The sequence below is a fragment of the Vanellus vanellus genome, assembly GCF_965231255.1.
Source record: "Vanellus vanellus genome assembly, chromosome: 4".
Taxonomy (NCBI): domain Eukaryota; kingdom Metazoa; phylum Chordata; class Aves; order Charadriiformes; family Charadriidae; genus Vanellus; species Vanellus vanellus.
In genome coordinates this window covers 47,945,903-47,970,307 of record NC_138909.1, presented here as the reverse complement: position 1 = coordinate 47,970,307, position 24,405 = coordinate 47,945,903, and the positions used below count along the sequence as shown (strand labels likewise).

Here is a 24,405-nt window from a genome sequence, read left to right as displayed (position 1 = left end):
GTTTGGCTATCCTGGTTATAAAAAATGATAAAATGAATGTAATGTTATCCTTCCTTCATCAAAAAAGAAAAAAAAGGAAGCACGAAGCAAAATGTCACTGTCTACACCGACTACGATGCAGGAGATATCTGTGCACTAAAAGAGACCAGACATTGAGGATTCCAAGGTTAAATGAGTTTATTGAGTTAGTGGTTACAATGGTATGTCAGATACCTGTAATCCAAGCTACACCTACATATTTGCCTCTAAAATCTCACACTGTCAGTTTCCGTGTCTCTAAACATTCCACCACCAGGTCTTCTATTACTAATATTATAATAATAATCATAATAATAATCATAATATAAAAGGCAATGTCAATCACCATATTGTGCTTCATACTCCACCATAAGGAATTCAATTGGCAAAAGTAAACCTCTGGTCATATTAATGGGATTAATTGAAATGTGAGCAATCATAACACTACTAGAATATAAAGAACAAAACATGGTTTAAAAGAAGCATTTTTAAGATGAATTAGTTTGTATCTGTTTTAAAAATTCACATACTATAATGAAGATGACTTAAAAGTTATATGATTTAATTATTGGGCCACACATTTAAGCATATTGGCTAGTACATTTTTGCACTGGAACAGAAGCAATACAAGCTTTATGGTCTACCATTACAATTCCTTTTTTTTTCACTTAATATACCTGCCAACCTAATGTTTCTTGCATGCATAAAAATTTCTGGGTTTAGGCTTGAATTTATTTAACCCACACGTACTCCCATGATGCAAATTCTTTGGCCAATTCAATGCTATAGTTTAGTTTAAAAAGTAAGCTTGGAATATGTCCATTTAACATCAGAAGAGAATGCCCTAAATTTCGGCATTGCAGAAAGTTAGTTACTTCGATAGAGTCTCAGGTTGCATGCAAATTGACACTGCTTCCCCCCACCCCATGCCAGACGCATACAAGTCGGCAGGTACGCATACAAAAAGAATATAAAACCCTCCTGGTAAAGCTTAGTGTTTTAGAATGAATCCATAGCTTTAAATTCACTTAAGGCCTGTACAGGGGAAATATGTTTCTTCTGGGACCCTCTTCTCACTCTTGTCTGATATTCTTCTGGTTTTTCTCTCTTTACTAGAGGTTTCTTCTCAGGGGCCTTCATCTTCCAAGATACAACTGGTGAGTTCACTGCAGCTGTACCGTAGACCTTCTGATATTTAGTAGAGGCCACATACGATGCTTTCACTGTAAGGACCACAGCGTTCATCAGATTTTTAGCTGCCTGGATGAGAGAGGTGGCACTGTCCAGCTAGAAATAGAGAAGAAAAATGAAATACAGCAAAGTTACTCCACGGCTGGATCACTGCACCATTTCCTAACTGAAGTCTGGATACTCTCAGATCTTATTAAAGATGAAATGAATCCTATCCCTCAGGATTAATCAAGTAGCTTGTAGCAACAAGCACCAGCAACAACATGCACCAAACTGTAAAGGTAAGACTGTGGTACCTCACATTAACTTTTTTAATAATTCAAAGGAAAAACTTGTGTAATTTGTTTTTTTGTTGATGTTGATCCTTTTTCTACGCGTAAAGAATTGCCTCTTTTTTCACACAAAAAAAGAGTTACTTCTCACTTAAACCTTTACAAATTTACTTTTACGTGTCAGAAACCCCAAAACAGGTTAACAAGGACTTTTCCCAAGTGTTCACGTTTGTTCTAATGATTCCTACTAAGCCCAGGACAACACCCCCAATGAAGTCTACAGGAACAGTGTGAGGCCAGTGTTGAGCTTGTTAGAGAACCCCATCTGAAAAGATGAAAGGACTTTTTGAAACCCCTAAACAAATAAAAAGATGAAACGATTAACTGCAGGTTTTTGTAACTACTGTAATATGTGAGCTACTTATGTTCACAAGGGATCTTACGTTATGATTAGCAGGCTTTTTGTACATATACCCTTGTGTTCTTCCATGCACAAGTCTGCCTGAGGTCCTCTGGATGTAGAGAACTTGTTGAACTTCAAACCATTGGAACTTCCAGTCAACAAGCTTCCATCATACGCTGAAATCAAGTACATATCCCTAGCCAATTTTTTTGAAAGGATTTACGCATGTAATGGGAATTCCAAAGCAACGTCTCAATGTTCCAAAACGCGAATTAGGCACTTGCCAAATCCAACTGGAAATCCTCAAATTAGCAGGTGCTAAAAATACACCCTACTGTAGTAACCCAGGTTACTATTTAGAATGTTCAATTATCCCTTTCCCAAAATACTGAAAAAGTGGGATACACTCTTTGTGATAATATCTTTCAGTTCTATCGTGGAAGCTGGCTTAAATTTTTATAAGTCTTTCCCAGTTAGCAGGAACGATTTTTGATGCAATATTATTTTTGCACTTTAATTCCACCCCACTTGCTCAGTAAGATCTTAGATATTTTTAATCAGTTTAAGAGGCCTGTCTCCCTCCATACCTTTCCTGCTCCATATTTTGGGAGCATATGATTCCTTAACATGAATTCTAGGCAAGGCAGCCAGGATAAATACTCATAACACAAGAACAAAAACCATATTATACTTCACCTCAAGTATTCTGAATCATTAACAGAAGAAGAGTTCAGGAGAAACCTCTTTCTGAAGTGTCAGTGACTGATGTGAACAAGAATAGACGTTACAGAAAGACTGTGTCTGGAACCACATTAATCTATAGACTTACCTATTATTTTTTATTTCTTCAGCTGTGGCCTTATACTCATTGTGACTCATTAAATACATAAACAGCTACATACAGTGAGGTGAAAAACAAAAAAGCATTTTAATGATTTTCAAGTACTTGGTGCCGTTCCCTGAAATGCATAGTTAATTGCCTGCCCCCAGTAAACATTTTGCCTGAGGACTAATTTGTATTTTCTGTTAGTAAAAGAAACTAAGTTAAAAGATGGAAAATTACATTACATGGCAGAAACATGACTGTTCAACAGGCAGTAATGAAATATAATTCAGTATAGTGTTATTCTATAACCACAGTACTCCATGATTTATAAGGCAATCTGTATGTTTGTTGGCAAATAACAGATCATACTCTATTAAATTAGGATATTCTAATTTACTGCAGAGATCTACAATCAAGCATTATTCATTGTTAAATGATTCTTTTTGAAACACTGGTGGATTGATATTGAATATAAAGTGATACCGTCAAATAGTATTTACTTCATAATCAATGTTGATAAACTGACTGGATCAAGCCTACATTGCACATTACTGAATGAATTCTATTTGTTGAAGGTTTCTAATAGCCTCACATTTTCCATTGTCTCTTTATGAAAAGAGTTCTGGTAGCTATTTTACAAGGGGCATTAATTAAGGAACAGAATGATTAAAGGAAGCATTTTGAAATGAGCAGGCACCTAAATTAGATGCTTAAAACCATACAAAGGATGCAATCTACATCTTCAAACACATTAGTAATTTTATGGAGTATATCGATCAAGGTGGGCAGAAGCACATGCTTCTGCAGTATTGGATGCAGATTGCAACAATGTCTTTTAAAAAAACACGTTACATATTTTGATGCCATTTTAATTACCTTACATTTGAATTTAATTCAATCTGCTGTTATAGCAGATAAGAGCTCCCTATTTTCACCATTATTAATCACATTTTAACATGCAGATACTTAGTCCTTGCCCTTGATAACCATTCATATTGTAAAATGCTTTCAAGTCTTGGAATTGGACAAGAGATAAAAAACCCCCACAATAGTATTAGGCTATGAGTGTTCTCCAAAATCTGCTGGTAGCCATCTCATGTATCCAATTTGGCTACCTAAGCATTTCCAGTGATTTTCTTCTTGCCTCCAGCTCCTTGCTTATATTATGGCTCAGTAAAGAAGAATTAAACTCAATGAACATAATTTCAATTAACATTTAGATCTTACTACACCACTGCGCAACTTCAGTTTTAAGCTGTGCTTTGTAATCAGCAGAGCTACAGTGGCATAAGCTGGAACGAGGCTGCAATGAATCAAGCTCTTAGTGCGTTAATTCCTTACAAAATCTGGGCAAAGAAACATATGCACTTTTCCAAACAGATAATGTTAATAATAATAACAAAAAAAAAAAAGAAGGAAAATTAACATTTCAAATAGAAGTACCACTAGGAAATTATTGCACAGTGCAGAAGGCAAACTTCACTCCCTAGAAATGGTTAGGGAATTATGAATATAACGATAGCTTTTCCTACTAACAACTGACAGAGCCTTTGACTTGCTACACAAAGTAATAGTGTTTTGCTACTTAGATCTCTTAACAAATACATATGCCCCCATTTAGGAAAAAAAGCCCTCTTAAACATAAGACAAACTTAGGTTATTGGCCCATAAAACTCCAAGACCAGAGACTGCTGGGGAAAATTCAAAACAACCTAAGAATCACTGCACTGGAGCTGGTCACTTATCCAGGTTAAAACTGCCATCTACCCAGGGAAGGCATAAATCATTCAGGAAAAAATAATAATAAAAAAAAGATTTTGCTGAAAGCTAACTTTGCAATTAGCAAATGCAAGGGTAGAGCACTGGAGCAGCAGAGGCTGTTATCTGCCAGGAAGATAATTTCAGGGGTTTTCTCCCCCCCCTCCCCAATCCATAAGGCTTTGAGCAGTTTTTGATCTGCTTATACGCTGCGCTGCACTTTTCCTGCATTATATGCAGAATTTTCTAGAAGCTTGTGACAATCAAGATTTCTTGCTTCTTTTACATATATACATAATCTAAACAAAATAACCAGCAATTACAATATCAAAAATAGCTGAAAAAGCAGGAGAGAATAATGCTGGAAAATTTTCTCCTTAACAGTAAAGCAAAAGAAGAGAGATGTTCTCCCTGCACTGTCACACCACTGTAATGGGGAAGAATTATACCACCAGTTTTAGAAAGGAGAAAGCTTAATTTCCAAAGATATCTTCATATTTACAGTCAGAAACACACCACAATAAGTAAGGGAAATAGAGGAAAAAAAATGCCTGTATTTCCAGTGAGCAAGGATATAGTATAGGTAGCTTTAAAAGAGCTGGTTGTTTAAGAATGTTTTATATCATGATTCTTGCTTTTAATAGACTTTGAAAAGTGGGGGAAGACATCGAAAGAATTATACATAGTTCCTAGTCTGGAAATATTTGAGCAGGGCAAATAGAATGACCTGTGAAATTATAGGCCAGTTCAGCTGACAGCACTCCCAAATAAAATAACGCCATATCTATGACAGGCTTGATGGTCACCAATACAAGTGAGCTAATTGGTGATGTCAAGATTAGAGGCAGCCTGGGCTGCTGTGATCATGCACTGGTGGAGTTCGCAGTCCTGAGGGATATGGGTCAGGCAAAGAGTAAAGTCAGGACCCTGAATTTCAGGAAAGCAAACTTCTAGTTGTTCAATAGGACCCCCTGGGAAACTGCCCTCAGGGACAAGGGAGCAGAACAGATCTGGCAGATCTTTAAGAATACTTTCCTTAGAGCGCAAGAGCTCTCAGTCCCCAGGTGTAAGAAATCAGGAAAGGAAGGGAAGAGACTGGCGTGGCTAAGTCAAGACTAAAGCGCAAGAAAGAAATACACAGGCAGTGGAAGCAGGGACAGGTATCCTGGGAAGAGTCTAGGGATGCTGCCTGGTTGTGTAGGGATGGGGTCAGGAAGGGTAAGATGGAGCTGGAGCCAAACTTGGCAAGGGATGCCAAAAATCAGAAGGGCTTCTACAGGTATGTCAGCCAGAAAAGGAAGGTCAAAAGTGTACACCCCCGATGAGTAAGGCTGGCAAACTGGTAACAACAGACAAGGAGGAGTGTGAGGCACTCAACAACCTTTTTGCCTCAGTCTTCACTGGCAACCTCTCATCTCACACCTCTCAAGTGAATGGACTGCAAGGCAGGGACTGGGGAAGCCAAGACGCTCCCACTGTAAAAGAAGATCAGGTTCATGACCACCTGAGGAACCTGAACATACAGAAGTCTATGGAAACTGACGAGATATATCCCAAAGTCCTGAGGGAAATGGCTGATGTAGTTGCCAAGCTACTCTCCACGATATCTGAAAAGTCATGGCAGTCAGGTGAAGTCCCCAGTGACTGGAAAAAGGGAAGCATTGCACCCATTGTTAAAAAGGGTAGAAAGGAGGACCCTGGGAACTAGCGACCTCTCAGCCTCACTTCTGTGCCTAGGAAGATCATGGAACAGGTCCTCCTAGAAGCTATGCTAAAGCACATGGAGGACAGGGAAGTGATTCAAAACAGCCATCATGGCTTCACCAAGGGCAAGTCCTGCCTGACCAACCCAGTGGCCTTCTATGATGGAGTGACTACATCAGTGGACAAGGGAAGAGCTATGGATGTCATCTATCTGGACTTCTGTAAGGCCTTTGACACAGTCCCCCACAATACCCTTCTCTCTAAATTGAAGAGGTATGGATTTGATGGGTGAACTGTTTGGTGGATGAGGAATTGGTTGGATAGTCACATCCAGTGGGTAGTGGTCAATGGCCTAAAGTCCAGATGGAGATTGGCAACAAGTGGTGTCCCTCAGCAGTCCGTACTGGGACCAGTACTGTTCAATATCTTCATCAATGACATAGACAGTGGGATTGAGTGCACCCTCAGCAAGTTTGCCAATGATACTAAGCTGAGTGGTGTGGTTGGCACGGCTGGAGGATGGGATGGCATCCAGAGGGACCTGGACAAGCTCAAGAAGTGGGCTTGTGTGAATCTCATGAGGTTCAACAATGCCAAATGCAGGGTCCTGCACCTGGGTCAAGGCAACCCACAGCATCAATAAAGGGTGGGGGATGAAGGGATTGAGAGCCATCCTGCAGAGAAGGGCTTGGGGATACTGGTGGATGGAAAGCTCAACACGAGCTGGCAATGTGTGCTTGCAGCCCAGAAAGCCAACCACATCCTGGGCTGCATCAAAAGAAGTGTGGCCAGCAGGTCAAGGGAGGCGATTCTGCTCCTCTACTCCACACTGGTGAGACCCCACCTGCAGTACTGTGTCCAGCTCTGGAGCCCTCAGCACAGCAAAGACATGGATCTGTTGGAGCCAGAGGAGGGCCACAAAAACGATCAGAGGGCTGGAGCACCTCTCCTGTGAAGACAGGCTTGAGAGAGTTGGAGTTGTTCAGCCTGGCGAAGAGAAGTCTCTGGGGAGACATTACTGTGGTCTTTCGGTACTTAAAGGGGGCCTACAGGTAAGATGGGCACAAACTTTTTAGCAGGGTCTGCTGTGACAGGACAATGATTTTAAACTAAAAGAGCAAAGATTTAGACTAGATATAAGGAAGACTTTTTTTTATGATGAGGGTGGTACACTGGAACAGGTTTCCCAGAGAGGTGGTAGATGCCCCATCCCTGGGAACATTCAAGGTCAGGTTGGATGGGACTCTGAGCATCTGACGTAGTTGAAGATGTCCCTGCCATTGTATGGGAGGTTGGACTAGATGACCTTTAAAGGTCCCTTCCAACCCAAACTATTCTACGATTCTATGACTCCATAAATAAAGGGAAGAAAGAAATACAGTTAATGGTAACCAAATGGGTTTGTGGGTAAAAAAAATTCAAAGTACCCTACATCATATCTTGATATGATTAAACTGTGGATTGCTTAAAATAATAGCGTTGACATAATTTGACCTTTGAAAGGTGTTTTGCTTGGTACTATATGACAGTTTGATTAAAAACTCAGCTCCTACAAAATTAACAAGGCACATACAGGATGATTCCAAATTCTCTGATAGCTAAGTTTCCAAAATTATGTATACACAAAAAAGTCATTGCTAAACAGTGACTTTTGCAGTGGGCTCTGGGAGAAACCATTTGTCAGCTTCACAGTGTTAATATTTCTGTTAAAACCTTGGAAAAAAGTCAGTTAACTGATGAAATTTGCAGATAACTTAACAAACGGGAAAGTGATAAGCCATACAGAGGGCAAGTGATTGATAGCTAATAAGCTGGTAAAATCAGAAATGTAGATTTCAGTTTGGCTTATAGCAGGTCATGCCTACTTATACAATAAGGAACTTTATCCTAGGCAGGATACTAGGCAATCACTCCTTGAGAATACAAAAAGGACGACACTGATGAAATAGGTTAAATTATCGTATTCAGTTTATCATGTGTCCACAGTTCCGGAATACTGAGTTATATTCTCAATCCAAGAATAATACTGAGTAACTGGAGAGAATTTAAAAAACCTCAAGAACAAAAAACATCTTTTATGGAAAAGATTCAGTCAGCTCTGGTTTTTCCATTAGTGAAGTGAATGATTAATTCACAATGAGTTGATCGAAATCAGCAAGTACATGGTAACAGAAAGCTGATAACATTTCAAGGTCAACAGATTAGACAAAGATATAACAGAAAATAATGGCTGAAAGGAGAAGCAGGTCATTTTAGTTATTAATTGGCTGAATTTCTTTAGCAGTGATATTAATTAATCACAAGAACTCATGAAAGAGTGATTCTATCTCTAGAAATTGTGGAATCAATATTGGGTGGTTTTACTTAATATGTATACTCTAGTTTAAGCATAACTATTGGACGTTTTAAATGCACATTAATTCTGGGAAGCCCATGCATCTGTTATGCAGGAAGACAGTTTAGATGATAACAATGGCCCATATTGACCTTGACATGTATGAATGCAAAAAAAATTAGTATTACTAATCATTGATAAATAGAGTTTAGTCTTCTTTGTACAGATCAGGAGGAACAATTGTCACCTATTCAAGATGTTGAAAAAGAACCTGTAACCTTTCAAATACTCTTGGCTAAGACTTGATTTGCATGCCTTTAGCAGGGACTCTAGGCGCTGCCAAGCCCTTAAGGCTATCTGTGAATTCTGGGTGCATTCCCTGCTTCTCCTCCTTTTCAAAACAAGTTCATACTTTTGTGGACAGGTACAGTTGCTGTTATCACAAACCAAAATTCATTTAAGAGCCTCTAGAGCAACTAAGGTTACATGAAGCAATTATAAGTGTGGACGATGAATCAGGAATACCATTTTCCCAGATTACATTCTCATGCAGCAGAACGTTTTCCTCTCAGCTGTGCTTAATAGTAAATCCAGTCCTACATACATATGTAAGATATATGTAAGAAAAAGATCTTATTCATAATACTTATGTCTTACATTTCTGTGGCACATTTCATGCATAAAACATGATGCTATTAGTGACAGTCAATGCAAGAACGGCCTGTTTGCTATTCAGATGCACTCATCCCTATGGTAGGAGACATCTGTTATTTATCAGCACTACTACACAATGGCTGAAGCCATATTTCAGTCAGTCACTTGAAAACACGCATAAGGTTTTTGCTAGATATGGATCCATTGTGAGAAAACTATCCTATATATTTGAGATTCTATAACGAACAAAATGTCATTATTTAGAATGTAACGTGGTCACAATGGTGTTAAAAAGGGATCTGTGGCTAGTATTATACTCTTCTTAGCTATTCATTTTCACATTTGATTGTAATTAACTTACTCCTTTATACATGTTGAATATTTAATTCATTCTGGGGGCAGTTGTGCTTTAGAGGTGGCCAATCCACTGAATATCTGTCCTCATCTGCATTTTCTCAATTACAGGTAAGAAACCCATAGGGATTCTAAAGCCCATTTGGTTGCATTTAACAAAGGCTGCCATCTCGTAGGACAACAGAAAGCACACGAGTATACCAAAAACTATGGGCATCTTCTGTCTTCTATGGATCATTGCCATTTTAAAACGCACATTTAATTTGCAAGGTCAACAGGTTACCAACAGCTTTATGCCGCTATGAAAAAGCATAAGCGTATGAAAATACTCCCAATACTGGCATTCCCGATAAAATGGCAGACAGAAAATACAGAAAATTTGTAGAGATGCATTTATACGGTTGATTTAGTTATCCCAGCCTATTTTAAAAGAAAAAGGATAAAAGACGAAATGATATTCTAATTCCTTTGCTTTGAGGAGAATATTTAATATGAAACTGATATAAATATAATAACATACAGTTCAATACTGGATATCACTAAAATTGGGGAGGTTATACTCCATTCACTAACTGAACAGGTTTGAAGAAATAATCTAAGTTTATGATAAAATAAGAATACTAACCCTGTAAAGTTAAGGAATACCACCTAAATGCCCTCAAATGCATCCAGCTGTCCTACAAAAAGCCCTTTAATTTTATTGCAGCAAGACATACGGGCTATTTCACTGAACCACCAGGAGCCCTGCATACCTTTTGTTTCTGTCATGGTTTAACCCCAGTCAGCGACCGGAACCACGCAGCTGCTCTCTCATTCCCCTCAATTCAGATGGGGGAGAGAATTGGAGGAGTAGAAGTGAGAAAAAACTCATGGGTTGAGATAAAGACATTTTAATAAGTAAAGCAAAAGCCACACACACACAAGCAAAGCAAAACAAGGAATTCATTCGCTACTTCCCACCAGCAGGCAGGTGTTCAGCCATCACCAGGAAAGCAGGGCTAACGTAACACGTAACAGTTACTCGGGAAGACAAACACCGTAATTCTGAACATCCCCCCGCTTCCTTCTTCTTCCCTCACATTTATATACTGACCATGATGTCATATTGTATGGAATAACCCTTTGGCTAGTTCGGGACAGCTGTCCCGGCTGTGTCTCCTCCCAACTTTTTGTGCATTCCCAGCCTGCTCAATGGTGGGGTGATATAAGGACCAGAAAAGGCCTTGATTGCTTAGCAACAACTAAAAACACCAGCGTGCTATCAACACTACTCTCCTCCCAAATCCAAAACACAGCACTGCACCACCTGCTGGTAAAAAAGTTAACTCCATCCCTGCTGAAACCACAACAGTTTCTCAATCAGCATCCAAAATAGTAAGCCATGCAACAACTCAGAAATGCTCAGCTAGCAGAGACTGTACTTAAATTTCATAGTGGGTGCCAGAAAACTTACAAGTGTTTCTTTTTTTGAGAAAAAAAAAATCTTTTTGACTTCCCAGTTGAGAGACTGAGACATGGGCTTCAACATCATGATTGTTTTTCTATTTACTCTTCTTTGCTTTGACCTCTCTTCTCCCCTTATCAATAGCTATAAGCAGGGGGACCTTTAACAAGAAGCCCTGCAAAAAGCCTCACTCACAGGTTATAGGCTTTGGCCCAAGACCATAGTACACCACCAGAGATATTAGGCATCTCCAAAATGTTGTCCAGACAGCTCTAAAGATATGTATGCACTGAAATTGCTTACTGGGTCACTTAGTAACACAGTGAAGCACCCAGTTGTAAATCCTGCCAAAGTTCAGGTTTTTGCTAAGTGTGGTAGACTACCAAGAACCGTTCTAACATAGTAGTGCATGTTCTGGAGCAAAACACACACATGAGGAATATTAATGTTGGAAATGCAGATGCTTTACGAGGTTGGAGTTTGAGGATCACAGCTCAGGGATGAAACACCTAGTATGAGTTCTAGGCAGGACTGAGACACTTATTTTCTTTTACTTTAGCCCATCTAGTTTTACATATGATTTGTTGTACTCGTGGAAACTGCTAAATGCCCTTGTGATTTAGACATTATCAAAATGTTATATCAATGGCTGATGTTCCATATTGTCAGTGTTTCTCCTTCTAATGAGCTAGCACGAAAGCTCATATTTTAACAACTGAAATGGTGAAATGAAAAATAAGACAATTGGAAACAACTAAAAGTTAACATTATCCAAGTCTTTTTGTGAAATATAATTATTACTGACTTCTTTCCAGCCTGGCAGGTCCCAAAGGTGAAAAATATATATTTTTGAGTTTTTGATAGATATTAAAGGTTTTTATTCATCACTGTATTTGCAGTCAATAAATTATTTATCCAATATGACATTACTGCTATAACAGAAAATTTTAAATTTTTCTTGTAGATTCCAAACACAATATGGACTATTTCCTCAATATTTAATATTTAATTAAAATATTGTTGCATTATTTTCAGAATTTAATTGGGAAAAATATTTTGACCCATAATGAAAAAATGCTCAGAACCAGTTTGTTTTCTTCTACTCATTATCTGCTGCTGCACAGGAGGAATAAGATGCCAAAACAGTACAATTCATATCATATACCAGAAACACTGTAAGGACAAGAAATCATATATAGCATTGAATTCCTTAAATAAGCTTGCTTTATCAGTCATTTTCATGCTACAATACTGCCTCAAAACTTTCAGAGTCTGTTGCTGAATTAGTGTATTTGACATCAGTCTGAATGCCCAAACATCTGGAACAATCCCACAGACCAAGGAAGAAAACCTCAGTCAATGAAGTCAAAGAGATTTGTAGATGGGAACAGGATTTCGCCCTGCAACTTCGCCAGCACTACAGTTGCATATACTATGTTTTCTTTGCTGAGGTTGAATGCAGACGAAGAAACGCTTCCTACATCAAACTACAATTGAAAAACATGGGAATGAGTCTTCTGCCATGATGGCTAAAGGCAAATATGCCTCGTTCTGCATAAAACTAATGCCAGGAGGACCATGCCTACGATGAAATGCCATGGACTAAAAATATAATTCTCTATTGGCCATCACAGTTGCATTAGTAATTGTAGCAAAAGTAGTACAAACACGTTTACAACTTTAAAGTCATTCTATCACATGGAATAGTTTGATCCAAATTCTTGTATGATTAACAGCAAACAGACTTTCATGTGGCTGATTTGAAGATAGGCTCCTACCTAATCTTCAAGGAGAAGATAAAATGTCTGCAAGATGAAGTCCGAACCGTATTTGGCAGGATAGGTTAACTCAAACTATAACTAAGATTTTGTGATACTGCTAGGAGGCTTACTGAAGAAAATTAGAGTAAGAAGTCTGTGGACGCTCAGTATCAGTCCCAATAAAAAAGTCATTAATATAAAACTTTATGAAAGCGGTCTGTGTATCACCAGGATTGTATACACCATTTTACACGGGGATTCATATGCCAGAAGTCTATTCCCGATATGACATTGTCTGAACCTGGTGTCACAGGTCGAAAAGCACAGAGAGGACGCTGTCAAAACAATCTCAGTACAAATTTCCACTTTCATATCCAATTGCAGTTAAATCTGAAAGAGGAAATACAGGGTATCTAACTAGTCTGGGCTACTGATCTCCCTCCTCCTGAATTGAGTTCTGACTTCTGTGTAATTTGAAGACAGACATCATTTTTAAAAGCAGAAAATAATTTAGTGCTCTTTCAAATTAAGTTTTGGAAGCAAACCTTTTGTTCTTTATCTAGATAACAGGTATGATAACAAGAAAAGCATGTCTTTCTTACTCTCTTAGCTGAAGGGAGTCCAAATCATGTCTGGTTGGCTGGCAATTGTACTCTCAGTGATAAAATGCAGGAGACTGGATAAAAATAAAAGTCAATAAAGAACATATTCTTTACATAAGAATACGTTATCTCCTGCTATTCCTCCTGATTTTGTCACAATGAAAATAAAAAGAAAAGCAGCATAATGCAGGATTTCAGACTGCAATGCTGAGAAATGTGGTATTTCCCCAACTTCTTTTTTAATTTGGAAAAGTGTGAGAATGGTATCTGTATGTGAGTTATCTCCAAGTCTTCAGTTGCGAGGATCTGTCACACTTTGAGAAAAATTTGCTCCTTCAGCTACCTTCGTATCTCTAAAGTTACGCTCGCCCAGGTCAGCCCAGAGACACTTTGAAGACAGCTGCTCTACAGGCATAGCTGGCTTTTCTCAGGAAAGGGCTTGGAAGCAATGCATCAAACAGAGTCAAAATGAATAAAACAAAATCCTCTGTAGAATGGAAGATAGTACTAGGACAATTGTTCCTCGCTTCCTAATGCTTGCCTGCTGTTGTTCATGTATATTTTATGTCTCATAACAGCAGATAAAGGGCTTGATCATTCAAGATATTGATCACTTCTGAGGTGTTAAAAGGCTTTTACTGCCTTGGAGTTGAGGGTCCTTGCAGTGTTGATCAACTAAATGAGTGGAAACATTCCTTTCTCGGTTTGATTCCCTAAGCACTTCTCAGGACTTTGCAACAGTATGCAGTGAAATAAAGAAACAAAATTGAATCTCCACAGTAGTCTTCAAGAGAAAGCCCCATTTCAGCTTTTCAGAAAAGTCGCAGCACTGACAGAGCTAGCTTAATAAGATATGGCAAATAATTTCTAAAGGAAATGCTAACATTTCATTCCAAATACAATATTCACAATTAACTGTTCTATTTGTTTGACCAACTCAATCAATGGTTAAATAACATGCAGTAAGTGTTCCTTACTAGAAGGTTTTTTGCCTGGTCAATTACTGAATATACAATTTGTGAATGCACTGGTTCATTACATTTTTAACTTTACCTAACATTAAATGTTATTAAAAAACAGCAAAACAGGTAAGAATTACTGGAGACTGAAAACAAATTAAACCAGAACAAAACAGAAATAATTGTAAAGGCTGTTGCAGTTCACAAGGAAAGAACAAGCAAAGATGACAGCAAATTACGAATAAATTGGAATGATTAAAATCTTGTTCTGAATTGTAAAGGCTCATTTTTATTACATTTTATTATGCAAATATTCATATAATCATAGCATACTTTAGGATGAAAAGAACCTTTTTGAGGTCATCTAGTCCAATGCTCTGTGCAAACCAAATTGAATTAGATGAGGCTGTTCGGGATTTTGCTCAAATTCAGGGTATCTCCAAGGATGGATGGTTTCCCACACATCTGAACTAGAGGCCTCCACCCTGCACTTGAATTGGACTGTCCTCGAGGTCAAACATCCTTTCCTTATATCAAATTGGAATTTCCTGTGTTTAAACTTGTGTTTGTTGCTCCTTTTCCTGCCACTATGCACCTCTGACAAGTCTGGATCTGGCTCTGCTAAATCCTCCTGTTAGCTAGTTTTAGCCAGTATCTCCCCTTAGTCTTCTGCATATACGCGAATGTATCTAAAAGGGTAGTGTAGATGATGTTGGTGATCTCATTTTCACTGTTACAAGAGGGAGTGTTTTGTCCAAACGGAAAACTGAGTAACTGTAGAAGGGAGTAACCGAGTAACCATAGGAGGCCTTAATGACTCAAGTTGGTTAAGTTCTTCTACAGTTACTCTGGTTAAGTCCTATACCACTCTTTTCAGATTTGTGTTAGGAAATCCTGATTTACTTTCTTTTGAGATTCAGTACTTTAGCTAGCATTTTTTCCTAAACAACAAATGCAAAAGTACTTATAAGCCTCAATGATTCACATAACCCAAACGGTTTCTGTGCTTTTCACCTCAGGACAATCTTCCCTACACAAAAACAAATTAATTCAACCACATCTCCAAATCTTCCCTCTAATCCAGTATTTATGTAAAGGAGATGAAGGTATAAATTCAGCTGTTATTTAGAAGAATGCTGAAATGAAAAAGCACTTGCACTGGCTCTTTTCTTATAAAGCTCTTACCTAACTTAAATATTGTACATTAGTCATGATTATCTATGGACTTGTCTGCACTTATTCGGCATCAGAAAAATTGTGACTGAATGTCTTTTAATATTAGTCAGGATCCCAGAGCTTTTCATAGCTGGTGGCACTAGAACCCCTGAAGAATTTTTTCATATGTCTGTAATTGAACAATTTCACTAGGAATGCAGGCAAGAAAAAAAGGGCTGCTCGTAAAAACCATTGAGACAACATGTTCAGTGACCTAGGCAAGGTTTTCAGTTTCCATTTCTATAAATGAAGTCTTATCCTGCACTCATCCTTCCTAACTCCAGGTGCTGGACCAAGGCATTCCAGTCTCTTTCTGTGCTTGGTGGAGAAGACCAGGAACCATGGCACACTTGATATATTTCACGGGTTCATTTTCTATGGTGATGGGCCAGGGTACCTCATCTTTTAAATTATATTCAGAGATCCTAAATTTTATTACAATCCTAAAGACAGTACGGTGAATCTGGGCACAGATGCTCAACACGTGCAAAAAATTGTCCTTGGATTTGACCCAGTAGTCCAAGAATTCAATCATACTTAATTAATATTTTTGCCATTGTTTTCCTTAATTCTTCTCTTTTGATCCCCAAAAGTGTCAAATGGGGGAAACCCACTTATTACAAAACATATGAATCCCTCCAGCCTACAGAAACTAATGAGATTGTGACCCTGAGTGAGCTACCTTATATAAATATAAATGTTCCTTACAAAACACTTAAATATTTCTGTTCAGAAAAAATTAGGGAGTCTCCTTTCTCCAGCAGCTAAATTCGCAGAAAGTTTACATCACTTACACATGAATATAGACCCTCAAAAGACCCCCAAGGCTAAACCCCCTGACTCTCTGCTTGTCCAAATACATGGTTCAATTCACCTGCCCATGCCTCTGCCATTTTTTTTAAGATGTTACTTATCTAATCGGCTGTCAGCGTCTATCTGAAACAACAATATCTGCTCTCTAGAAATGGCTATTGATCTCCACTAATTATAAACAAGGCCTGGAGTGAACATCTCAGATGCAGATGTTGATACTTGGCTAGGCGAATCGTTCCCCACATGGCAATGGAGATAATAGAAAAAACTCTTCATAATTCAATCAGAATCTTTCTGAATAATAAAATACTCAGTTTTCATTACACCATAGGCCTACTCTCATCTTTTGCACAACTTGACTGGGGTAGCCTCTTTCACAATTTATTTCCAACTCTATCATTTTTAAAACCGTACTTCTTAACTACAGCGAACTCTTTCTGCTGTTTTTATTTTGTTGATTTTTATTTGGCCATCCAGAGTGGAAACAGGAATAGAGAATAGAAGACAGAGAAACACTGGTCTTAAAAATTGTCTGAATCTTGGAGAAGGACATAGTGATTGAAACTCATCGTAATTCTATAGATCTTTTCTGCCTTGAGTGTGGCTCAGTATTCTCATTTGAGGAAGGGAAACAATGACAGTATTCGCTTCTGTTTTCAGTTTTAGGAGGGTATACAATCACATTTGCTATGAGACACTCAGATGGGATTGATAAAAATCCAAAGGATTATGATTGAACAGAATCACGTTTAATGTCTTTGAGATGCAAATGTCCCAGAAACAGAAAGTCCAGGGTGTCAAGGCAGTCCTAGGTTCCTCCAACCACTATATTCAGTACAAGTGCTATTGAGCATTTTTGTTGACAATTCAAATGAGCTGAGGTCGAAGTTTGAAATGATTGCAATTTAAATCAACATGAAGAGCCCTCTAGAATGCTGTGCACTATCTTTGTGACTTCTTTCGCTTAAATAAGATTAAATCAAAAGTATTTTGAGTCAATGGTGTTATACCAGCCTAAAACTGCAGTAAGAGAGGGCAGGGTGATGAGCATCTATCTACCAGCTGACATGGTTTGTGAACAGATGGTGCATTTCACAGCTCTCCCTCACTTCTCATACAGAAAAAGAAGAAGGTAAGAACCAACCCACGAAGTTTTAATTCAACTTGTAAGAGAAATCAGCCTGGCAAATACGGAAATTTTGGGAATTTTACATAGCTATCTTAATCATACTGAAAAAGAGTTTGATCCCTATAAATGGTCTTACACCATTAAAGTATTGCTCACACCTTGCCAGCATGACTGAGGAACAAATCTGTAATTTAAATGCTGACCTGCTTAAATATATAGGTATACATACATTAGTTACTGGTTTTGCTTTGAGTCAATAATACACAAATTTGCAAATTGCTTGCAAATATAAAACAACTCAATTTTTAAGAATGCCTTATCATAAAGTAACTTTCAGTTTGCAAAACACTTATGAAGATTTAACTCATTTAAATTAGCATATATTGGAACAAGTTGCTCAGATATTTGCTTTCAAAAGTTTTCATATTACACACTAAACAAAATCAGCTGATATCTAGGCCTTATTATATTTTACTTTAATTTATGTATATGTAAATAATATACAGTCAAAAAAACATCTCAATTGACTGAATGCACATTCAAGCCAAAGCTGTAAAATACAGGAACTTGTGCACTTTAAAAATTTAATTTTCTTTTAATCATAGCTGTCAGCAAAATAATTTAACAGAGGAATTAGCTCAATAAATGTAAAATTAGGCTATTTATTCTCCAAGTGTTAGGTTACTCAGGCAAACCCACATCCTGGGGTTGCACAGAGAAAAATTTACTAGATTTGGAACAGGCAGATTCCAGGTTAATTATCACAACAGTTTATGTCATTTTGAATATCGTTCCCTCTACAAACTCCCTCCTATACACAAGTCAGTCAACTACTGATTTGCTCATCTTACAAGATAAATTTAGAAAGCAAACTTCTCTGGTACTCCACTGTAATCTACTGACATCTCTGTTCCATAACTTCCCCTCAGTGCTGTTCAGTATCTTTAATTCACCTTAATAACTGAATGATACCAATTCTGATTTCCTGTTCCCAGTCCTTAGTATCACTTTAAAAAAGAATTTCCCTTTCTTTGCCACCAAAATGCTTTCGTATCATTGAAGTGAGATCAGGGGCACTGTACAGTTGGTCCCTATGTTTTACCTATTCTGTGCAAAAATTAAAGTCTCCTGCATTACACAAGAAAAATTATGTGCAAAACCAATTTTGTAAACTCACCAGGATAGGATGTGCTTAGGATCTAAATTAAATTTTACCTTCGAGCATTTGCTTCTGAAAAGGACAAATCTCAAGCTGTCTTTACAACAGCAATTCCTATAAAGTTTTCCCAGTGAAACTTTAGAGATTGACTAATCTGCTTTTCCTTTCCTACGTAAAAGATCGAAGTTTGCTAGGGAAGCTAAATTTGCTAGACAAGTTCTTGGCTTTACAAAGGAAGATTTGGAGACTTCAGTGTTTGGTTTACTAAAGGAATAAGCAGTAGTAATAAAACTTGCACACATTATTCAAAGCTAGAAAAGCTACCACCTGTCAGGGAGCCAATTTTTATACTCTTTGTCCTTATTTTTCTCTCTGACAGGAAGGGAAATAGTCATTAGTGAAAGTTTTGGTAGCTTTGTAAACAAGACTTTCATCCTCCCAGAATTTCATTTAGATCTCCTACGCATTGTTACAGAACATCACTGAGTCATCAGGGAGGGATACCTATCCATCACTACTGACCAATCCCCAAAAAATGCCAGTGACCAGAAGATGGAAAGCTCTACATCCTATACCCAATTCCTCAAAGCCACCTAGTCACCTGAAAATAGAAGTACTTCATCAATCAGTTTATGGACCACCTCTGTTGAAAAGGCTGTGATTGCACTCTCTTTGCCTTTGATTTATAGAGTATGCATTGCTGCCTTTTAGTGCCTTTCACTGAGATATGACAAGACCCCACATGGAGCTGGTACAGAGCATCAAATGAAAAAGAACAGCAAGATTTGCAGTATCCCTAGGGGTCAAAATCTTCATGTGATCCTTCTTTTGCCCTTTAGTATGAGAGCTCTGACATCTTGACAGCTTTAATAGATACCCAAGAGGCAGAACAAGAAAGGAAGATCTTCGTAGTCCATCTTGTCTTTTTTAAAATGCTGAGGGATATTAAAACAAGGAAGTAGTAACACTTGGGGCCAAGAGAAATAGATAACAAGACAGTTCTTTAAAGTAAAGTAGTAATGCATAAGTAGTGACACAAGAGAAAACACCATGAAAATTACAGGAAAAACTCAAATGCTTTGGTTTAAAATTTCAAAGGTTAAATCTCAGTTACACCTCCTGGGGTTTGATTTCCTGCTTAATTTCAGATCTTCCACAATTTACTTCTGAATTTTATTTTATCTATAAAATGGATCTTATAATTGGCCTATTGTCAATATATAGCTTCATAAACATGCTGGATAAAGCAAATAAAAACAGTAACAGAGAATAGAGAAAATAAAAAACCTGTCCTGTATAAACAGGCACTATTGACAGTTATCAATGATAAATATATAAGTAATACCATCTATCTTTAGTCGCAAAGTGCTTTAGCAAAATGATGGCTCAGCACTACCATAAGTAAATTAATGAAAGTTTAGCAACTGAGCTCAAGGGGACCAGAGTCTGCCTTTTCACAATGTAAGATAAACATCAAAGGATCAGTTCAACCACCTGTAAATGGACCACCTCTACAAAGAAACATCATCATTGCTGTACAGATGACATTAACTCTAGGATTTCAGAACAGGAAGGAAACGATTTTTTGCAGGTGACTAAAACACCACATGCAATTCATTCTGTGAGCCCTATGGTTAATAAAAATAATTAAAAAAAAAAAAGCCAACAAAAAAATTCCCCCAGTCTCATGTCTTTTCCCTCCACCCCCAGGATCTATAGAGTTAAAGATATAGATGAGACAGGAGGTTACTCACCGTTGAGGAGTCACTGCTTCCGGTCTCAAGCGTAGCTCCCTCAGCACAGGTGGGTGGGTGGGTAGAAAGTTGACTAGCCCTGCCCCCATCTATGACATCACACTCTACCTCATAAAAGGTAGTGAAAGTGCTCTGAACTCCAGTCTGATTTCCGAGAGATACAGAAAAGAGATAGTGAGAGAGAGAGCAAGAGAAATATTGTGCCGTAGCGTAGAGGTGAGAAGAGAGGAAAACGTGTGCTGAAGGAGCTATGCTTGGTCAAGGAAACAGGGACTCTTCCACGACGAGTAACCCCGCTGTCAGGTGGGTCCTCTCACTTGCTCCCATAGCACAGGTCAAGCATGCAAGCCCTACGGGCTTTGCTGATTGGGAAAGGGGATAAAATTTGGCACCTTTTGAGGAAAACCAGAGAGGACAGAAACCTCTATCCCCATTAAAAGCTGATTGACATCAGATCGGGCATGAATTTGGTTAATGCACTTCCGAGTAGCATTGTTTTGCGTATGGATTTGAACAGCTGAACTGCACAAACACATACACAGTGATGCAAGCAGCTGAAATTCCAATGACTGCAACTGGAATTATACTTGTGTCCACCCTTGCTGAATAAACATGACACGATCCAGACCTCTGGGCTGACGCTTGAACAGAGTAAGCCAGAGGGCAGGCCACCTACACCGCTGTATGAAGGAGGTCAGGAAAGAATTATGGTTTTCTCCTATTGAAAATGACAACTGACAAACTGTGCTGAAGGAACAAGTGAGGGAAGTATGAAAATTCTGGGCATAGATTTATTTACAGAGCACACTTCAAAGTTCCGGAAAATATCAACAAAATTGCAAAGAGGTGATGCTTTTAAAGACTGTACGTTTTTAGACAATGACAACCTTACAGGTTGAAGCACATTTTTTTTTCAAGCAAATTCTCAAGAACTGGGAAACTGGAGGGCTTAAAATGGGATAATCATTGTAATTCATTGTAAATGGAATTTTGATTGTCCAAATTCTGGAAAAGAAGGTTCGGGAGTAAACATAATTGCTTATATTATCCACTGGGATTTTCTTAATAACCTAGCTGTACGCTAAAATTGAAAAAAATAGTATATGCTGCTAAACCTAACTCCATTAAATAAAACTGCTTAGAGAATGGGGGACTATTCAGTGCCAGTAAAGAGTGCAAGCATAAGAACCTGCCTTTTGGAAGAGCAAAAATGAATGCTCCTTAAATCTCTTTTAAGAGTTATGTATTATAAGTTAACCGTGATGTTTTCCCATAGGCTTTTTGTTGCTACAAGGATCATGCAAATTGTAATCTAATCACGATTATTTTTTCAGTCTTAGTAATGATTAATGGATATTCCCTGCTCTGTTTGTTTGCTCTTTGTTTTTCTCTCCTTTCCTTCTATTGAAAAAAGAAAGCGTGACTAATGTCTAGTACCAGTCACTTTACCTAGCAACAGAAGTCAAGTATTTTTCTTCTTAACCTTCAGAACTTTTATCATAATCTAATACTGCATTATCTGCAGATGCTACTTTAAACCAGTATACTTGTGGATTTAAAAACTCCACAAATCGGCTAGTCCAGTTAACTAAATGAAGAGCTATTGTGACTGTTAGAGATGATATACAACTTCAGGAACACAATGCAAAACTAGGCTGCATTTGAGTACTGCAAAGCGATGATAGTGCTGTGAATTTCAGTTCATAATTGAATTAAACGTATGTCTGTCTGATTTCTCATTACATCATCTTTATTTCAAGCTATTTGCATGTATGAAGACAGAGGAGGAAAACCACCTCTGGTATCCTATATTGCATCCTTATAAACATGTATGTATACTCGTCTGTCAAAGAGAAAAGAAAAAATTGAACTTTAAAAGGCTTTTATGGTAAAAAGTGCCAAGTAGAATTCAGTTAATTCATAACTTAGGTAACCTATGACTTGACTATTGCACCACAGTTGTTTTTGCCAAATAAAGTAGGAATATATTTCCAAATCCTGTGACCACCAGACCTTATAAAGCCTAAACAAACTTGCTTACTCTTATAAAGAGAAGGATGTTCAGAGGATATATCCTTAAATATGAGAAATACTACACTTTTAGTAGCAGTTCTAAGATCTCTAAAAAAGAAATAAACTGTATTTTATTGGAAAAGAAACATATGGAAGTAGCACAATTAAATTCCGGAAGACTGAGTATGGCCAAGAATATTCTGCAGTAACAACACAAGATGAGAAATATGGAAAAATATGGTAGATTCCATCATGATAATGTGATATAAACAGTTCAATAGTTTAGGTAGCAGATAATACCCCAGACCGTATTTTGCACCTAGCACTGCTCAAATCTGAAATCTTGTTTTGACCTTAGTATATCTGTAGTTGATAAAGAGAAAATTAAGGGAAGAGCAAAAAAGATGACTCATTTGTGAACATACACTAGAACACATTACTCGCTCAAACAGCGAACAAAAGCAGAGAAGGACTATAGCTAATTGAAAACATTTTAAAAATGTATATACATTCAAGAAAGGAGGGAAATCTTCCAAGGGGTCCGAGGAATACAACTAAGACTAATCAAATGAATGCATGGAAATGCAAAAAGACAGTAAATGAAGATTTTAATACTCTAAAATATTTTCTTCAGGGGCGTAAATTAAGCCTAACAGCATAAGAAAACTATGTGAATGCAGATCAAATCACTGATTTAATCACTTGTGCCCAGGCACTAAAAATCAAGTTAAAAAAAGGGTCCATGTTCAGTTTGACACCAAAGATCTGTTGGAAAAACACCAAAGTGCTTTCTTTCTTGCTTACAAAGATGGACAGATGATGAGGAATGGGCAGGCACCCTAAGGGACCAGTGGCTGCTGTCTACAAAGTTTGAGTACAGCAAGACCATGAAAAGCTGAAGAGTACCAACCGCACAGAAACATTAGATGCAATATTGGGTTATCTGCAGAAGGTAAAAATGGATGTATTTTAAGAAACTGAAATAACAGCTTGAAAAGGTCATGTAAAAATGCCAAGCTGACACATATCATAAAATTTTGAGACCTTAACACAGACACGCCTCTGACCCAAAGATGTCCTGTTGCTATAAGCAGATCAGCTTGATGGATGAATGGACCAATCTTTTTTGTTCATTATCTGTCATAGCTAAGGAATGATGAAATATGTAACATCCCACCTGAGACTGTCTAAAGCTGTAACTTCTCTAATTTTTTGACAATGGGAATGTTGAATCTAGTTGTAGGTATTAAAAAGGATGAAAATGTTTCTGCGGTCTTTTGGATCAGATATTGATGCTCTAATCCAGTTTTATAGAGTTCTAATTTGGTCTTCGATGAAATTTAGGACACATCACTTGTGTGCTTGGTCTCATTTTCTAGTGATACTATTACCTGCCTGGTAACCTAGTACACAAGGTATTTCGATGATGTATTAGTCAGAATAAGAAAGAACGGATGTTAAAAGAAAGCATGTGAGAATATCTTACATTAAGAGGTTTGGATCAATTTTTCTGATACTAGATAGGTTTTTACTTTGACTCCACATCATTGTCTTAAAGAAATTGTACAAAACAAACCCTTTCAAACCCTTTTTGTTGATGCAACTGCTTATTAGTTATGTAAGATTAATGATGTGATGTGAGAACAGGGATATTTTTACTTTGCTCCTATGAGGTTCACAAATAATAATAGTAATAGTAATAATAACATGTTCCAAATGTGGAAGAATATATTTCAGAGGTTAAAGATATAAGGCAACTTTTAACCTTCCTCATTCAGTTTGGTCTCTTCCTAAAGGCTATTATCACCTCCTGCATTTAATGGCAATACATTCCTATTGTGAGTTTTATTAAACACTTTGTTGTATGCTATTTTGTTCAGTATTTGCAATTGAATCCGCTCAGGCTGGGGAAACCTGTAGTGTTTTCCCTTGAGGGTATGTCTTCTTGTCTGTATTTCTATGTGTGTGCTACTCATCTGCAACTCAGGTTGTCAAAACCTAATTAAATTGAAAGAAATTGATGAGTCTGAATGGAAGTTGTT

General features: G+C 37.7%; 1 protein-coding gene across 3 annotated transcripts in view; it reads right to left on the bottom strand.

Annotated features, from left to right (window-relative positions):
• Positions 1–424: 424 nt before the first annotated feature.
• CTNNA2 (catenin alpha 2) overlaps positions 425–24,405 on the bottom strand; it is a gene marked incomplete at its 5' end in the record, with an annotated part of 461,863 nt that continues 437,882 nt past the window's right edge. For 2 of the 3 annotated variants that reach the window (XM_082482396.1, XM_082482397.1), the window contains one exon: positions 425–1,305. In XM_082482396.1, coding sequence (XP_082338522.1) covers positions 1,018–1,305 — 288 coding nt within the window. In that variant the 3' untranslated portion in view covers positions 425–1,017. Of the gene's footprint in view, positions 1,306–20,350; positions 20,495–24,405 lie in introns of all 3 variants that reach the window. The other variant, XM_082482395.1, reaches the window with a different exon arrangement.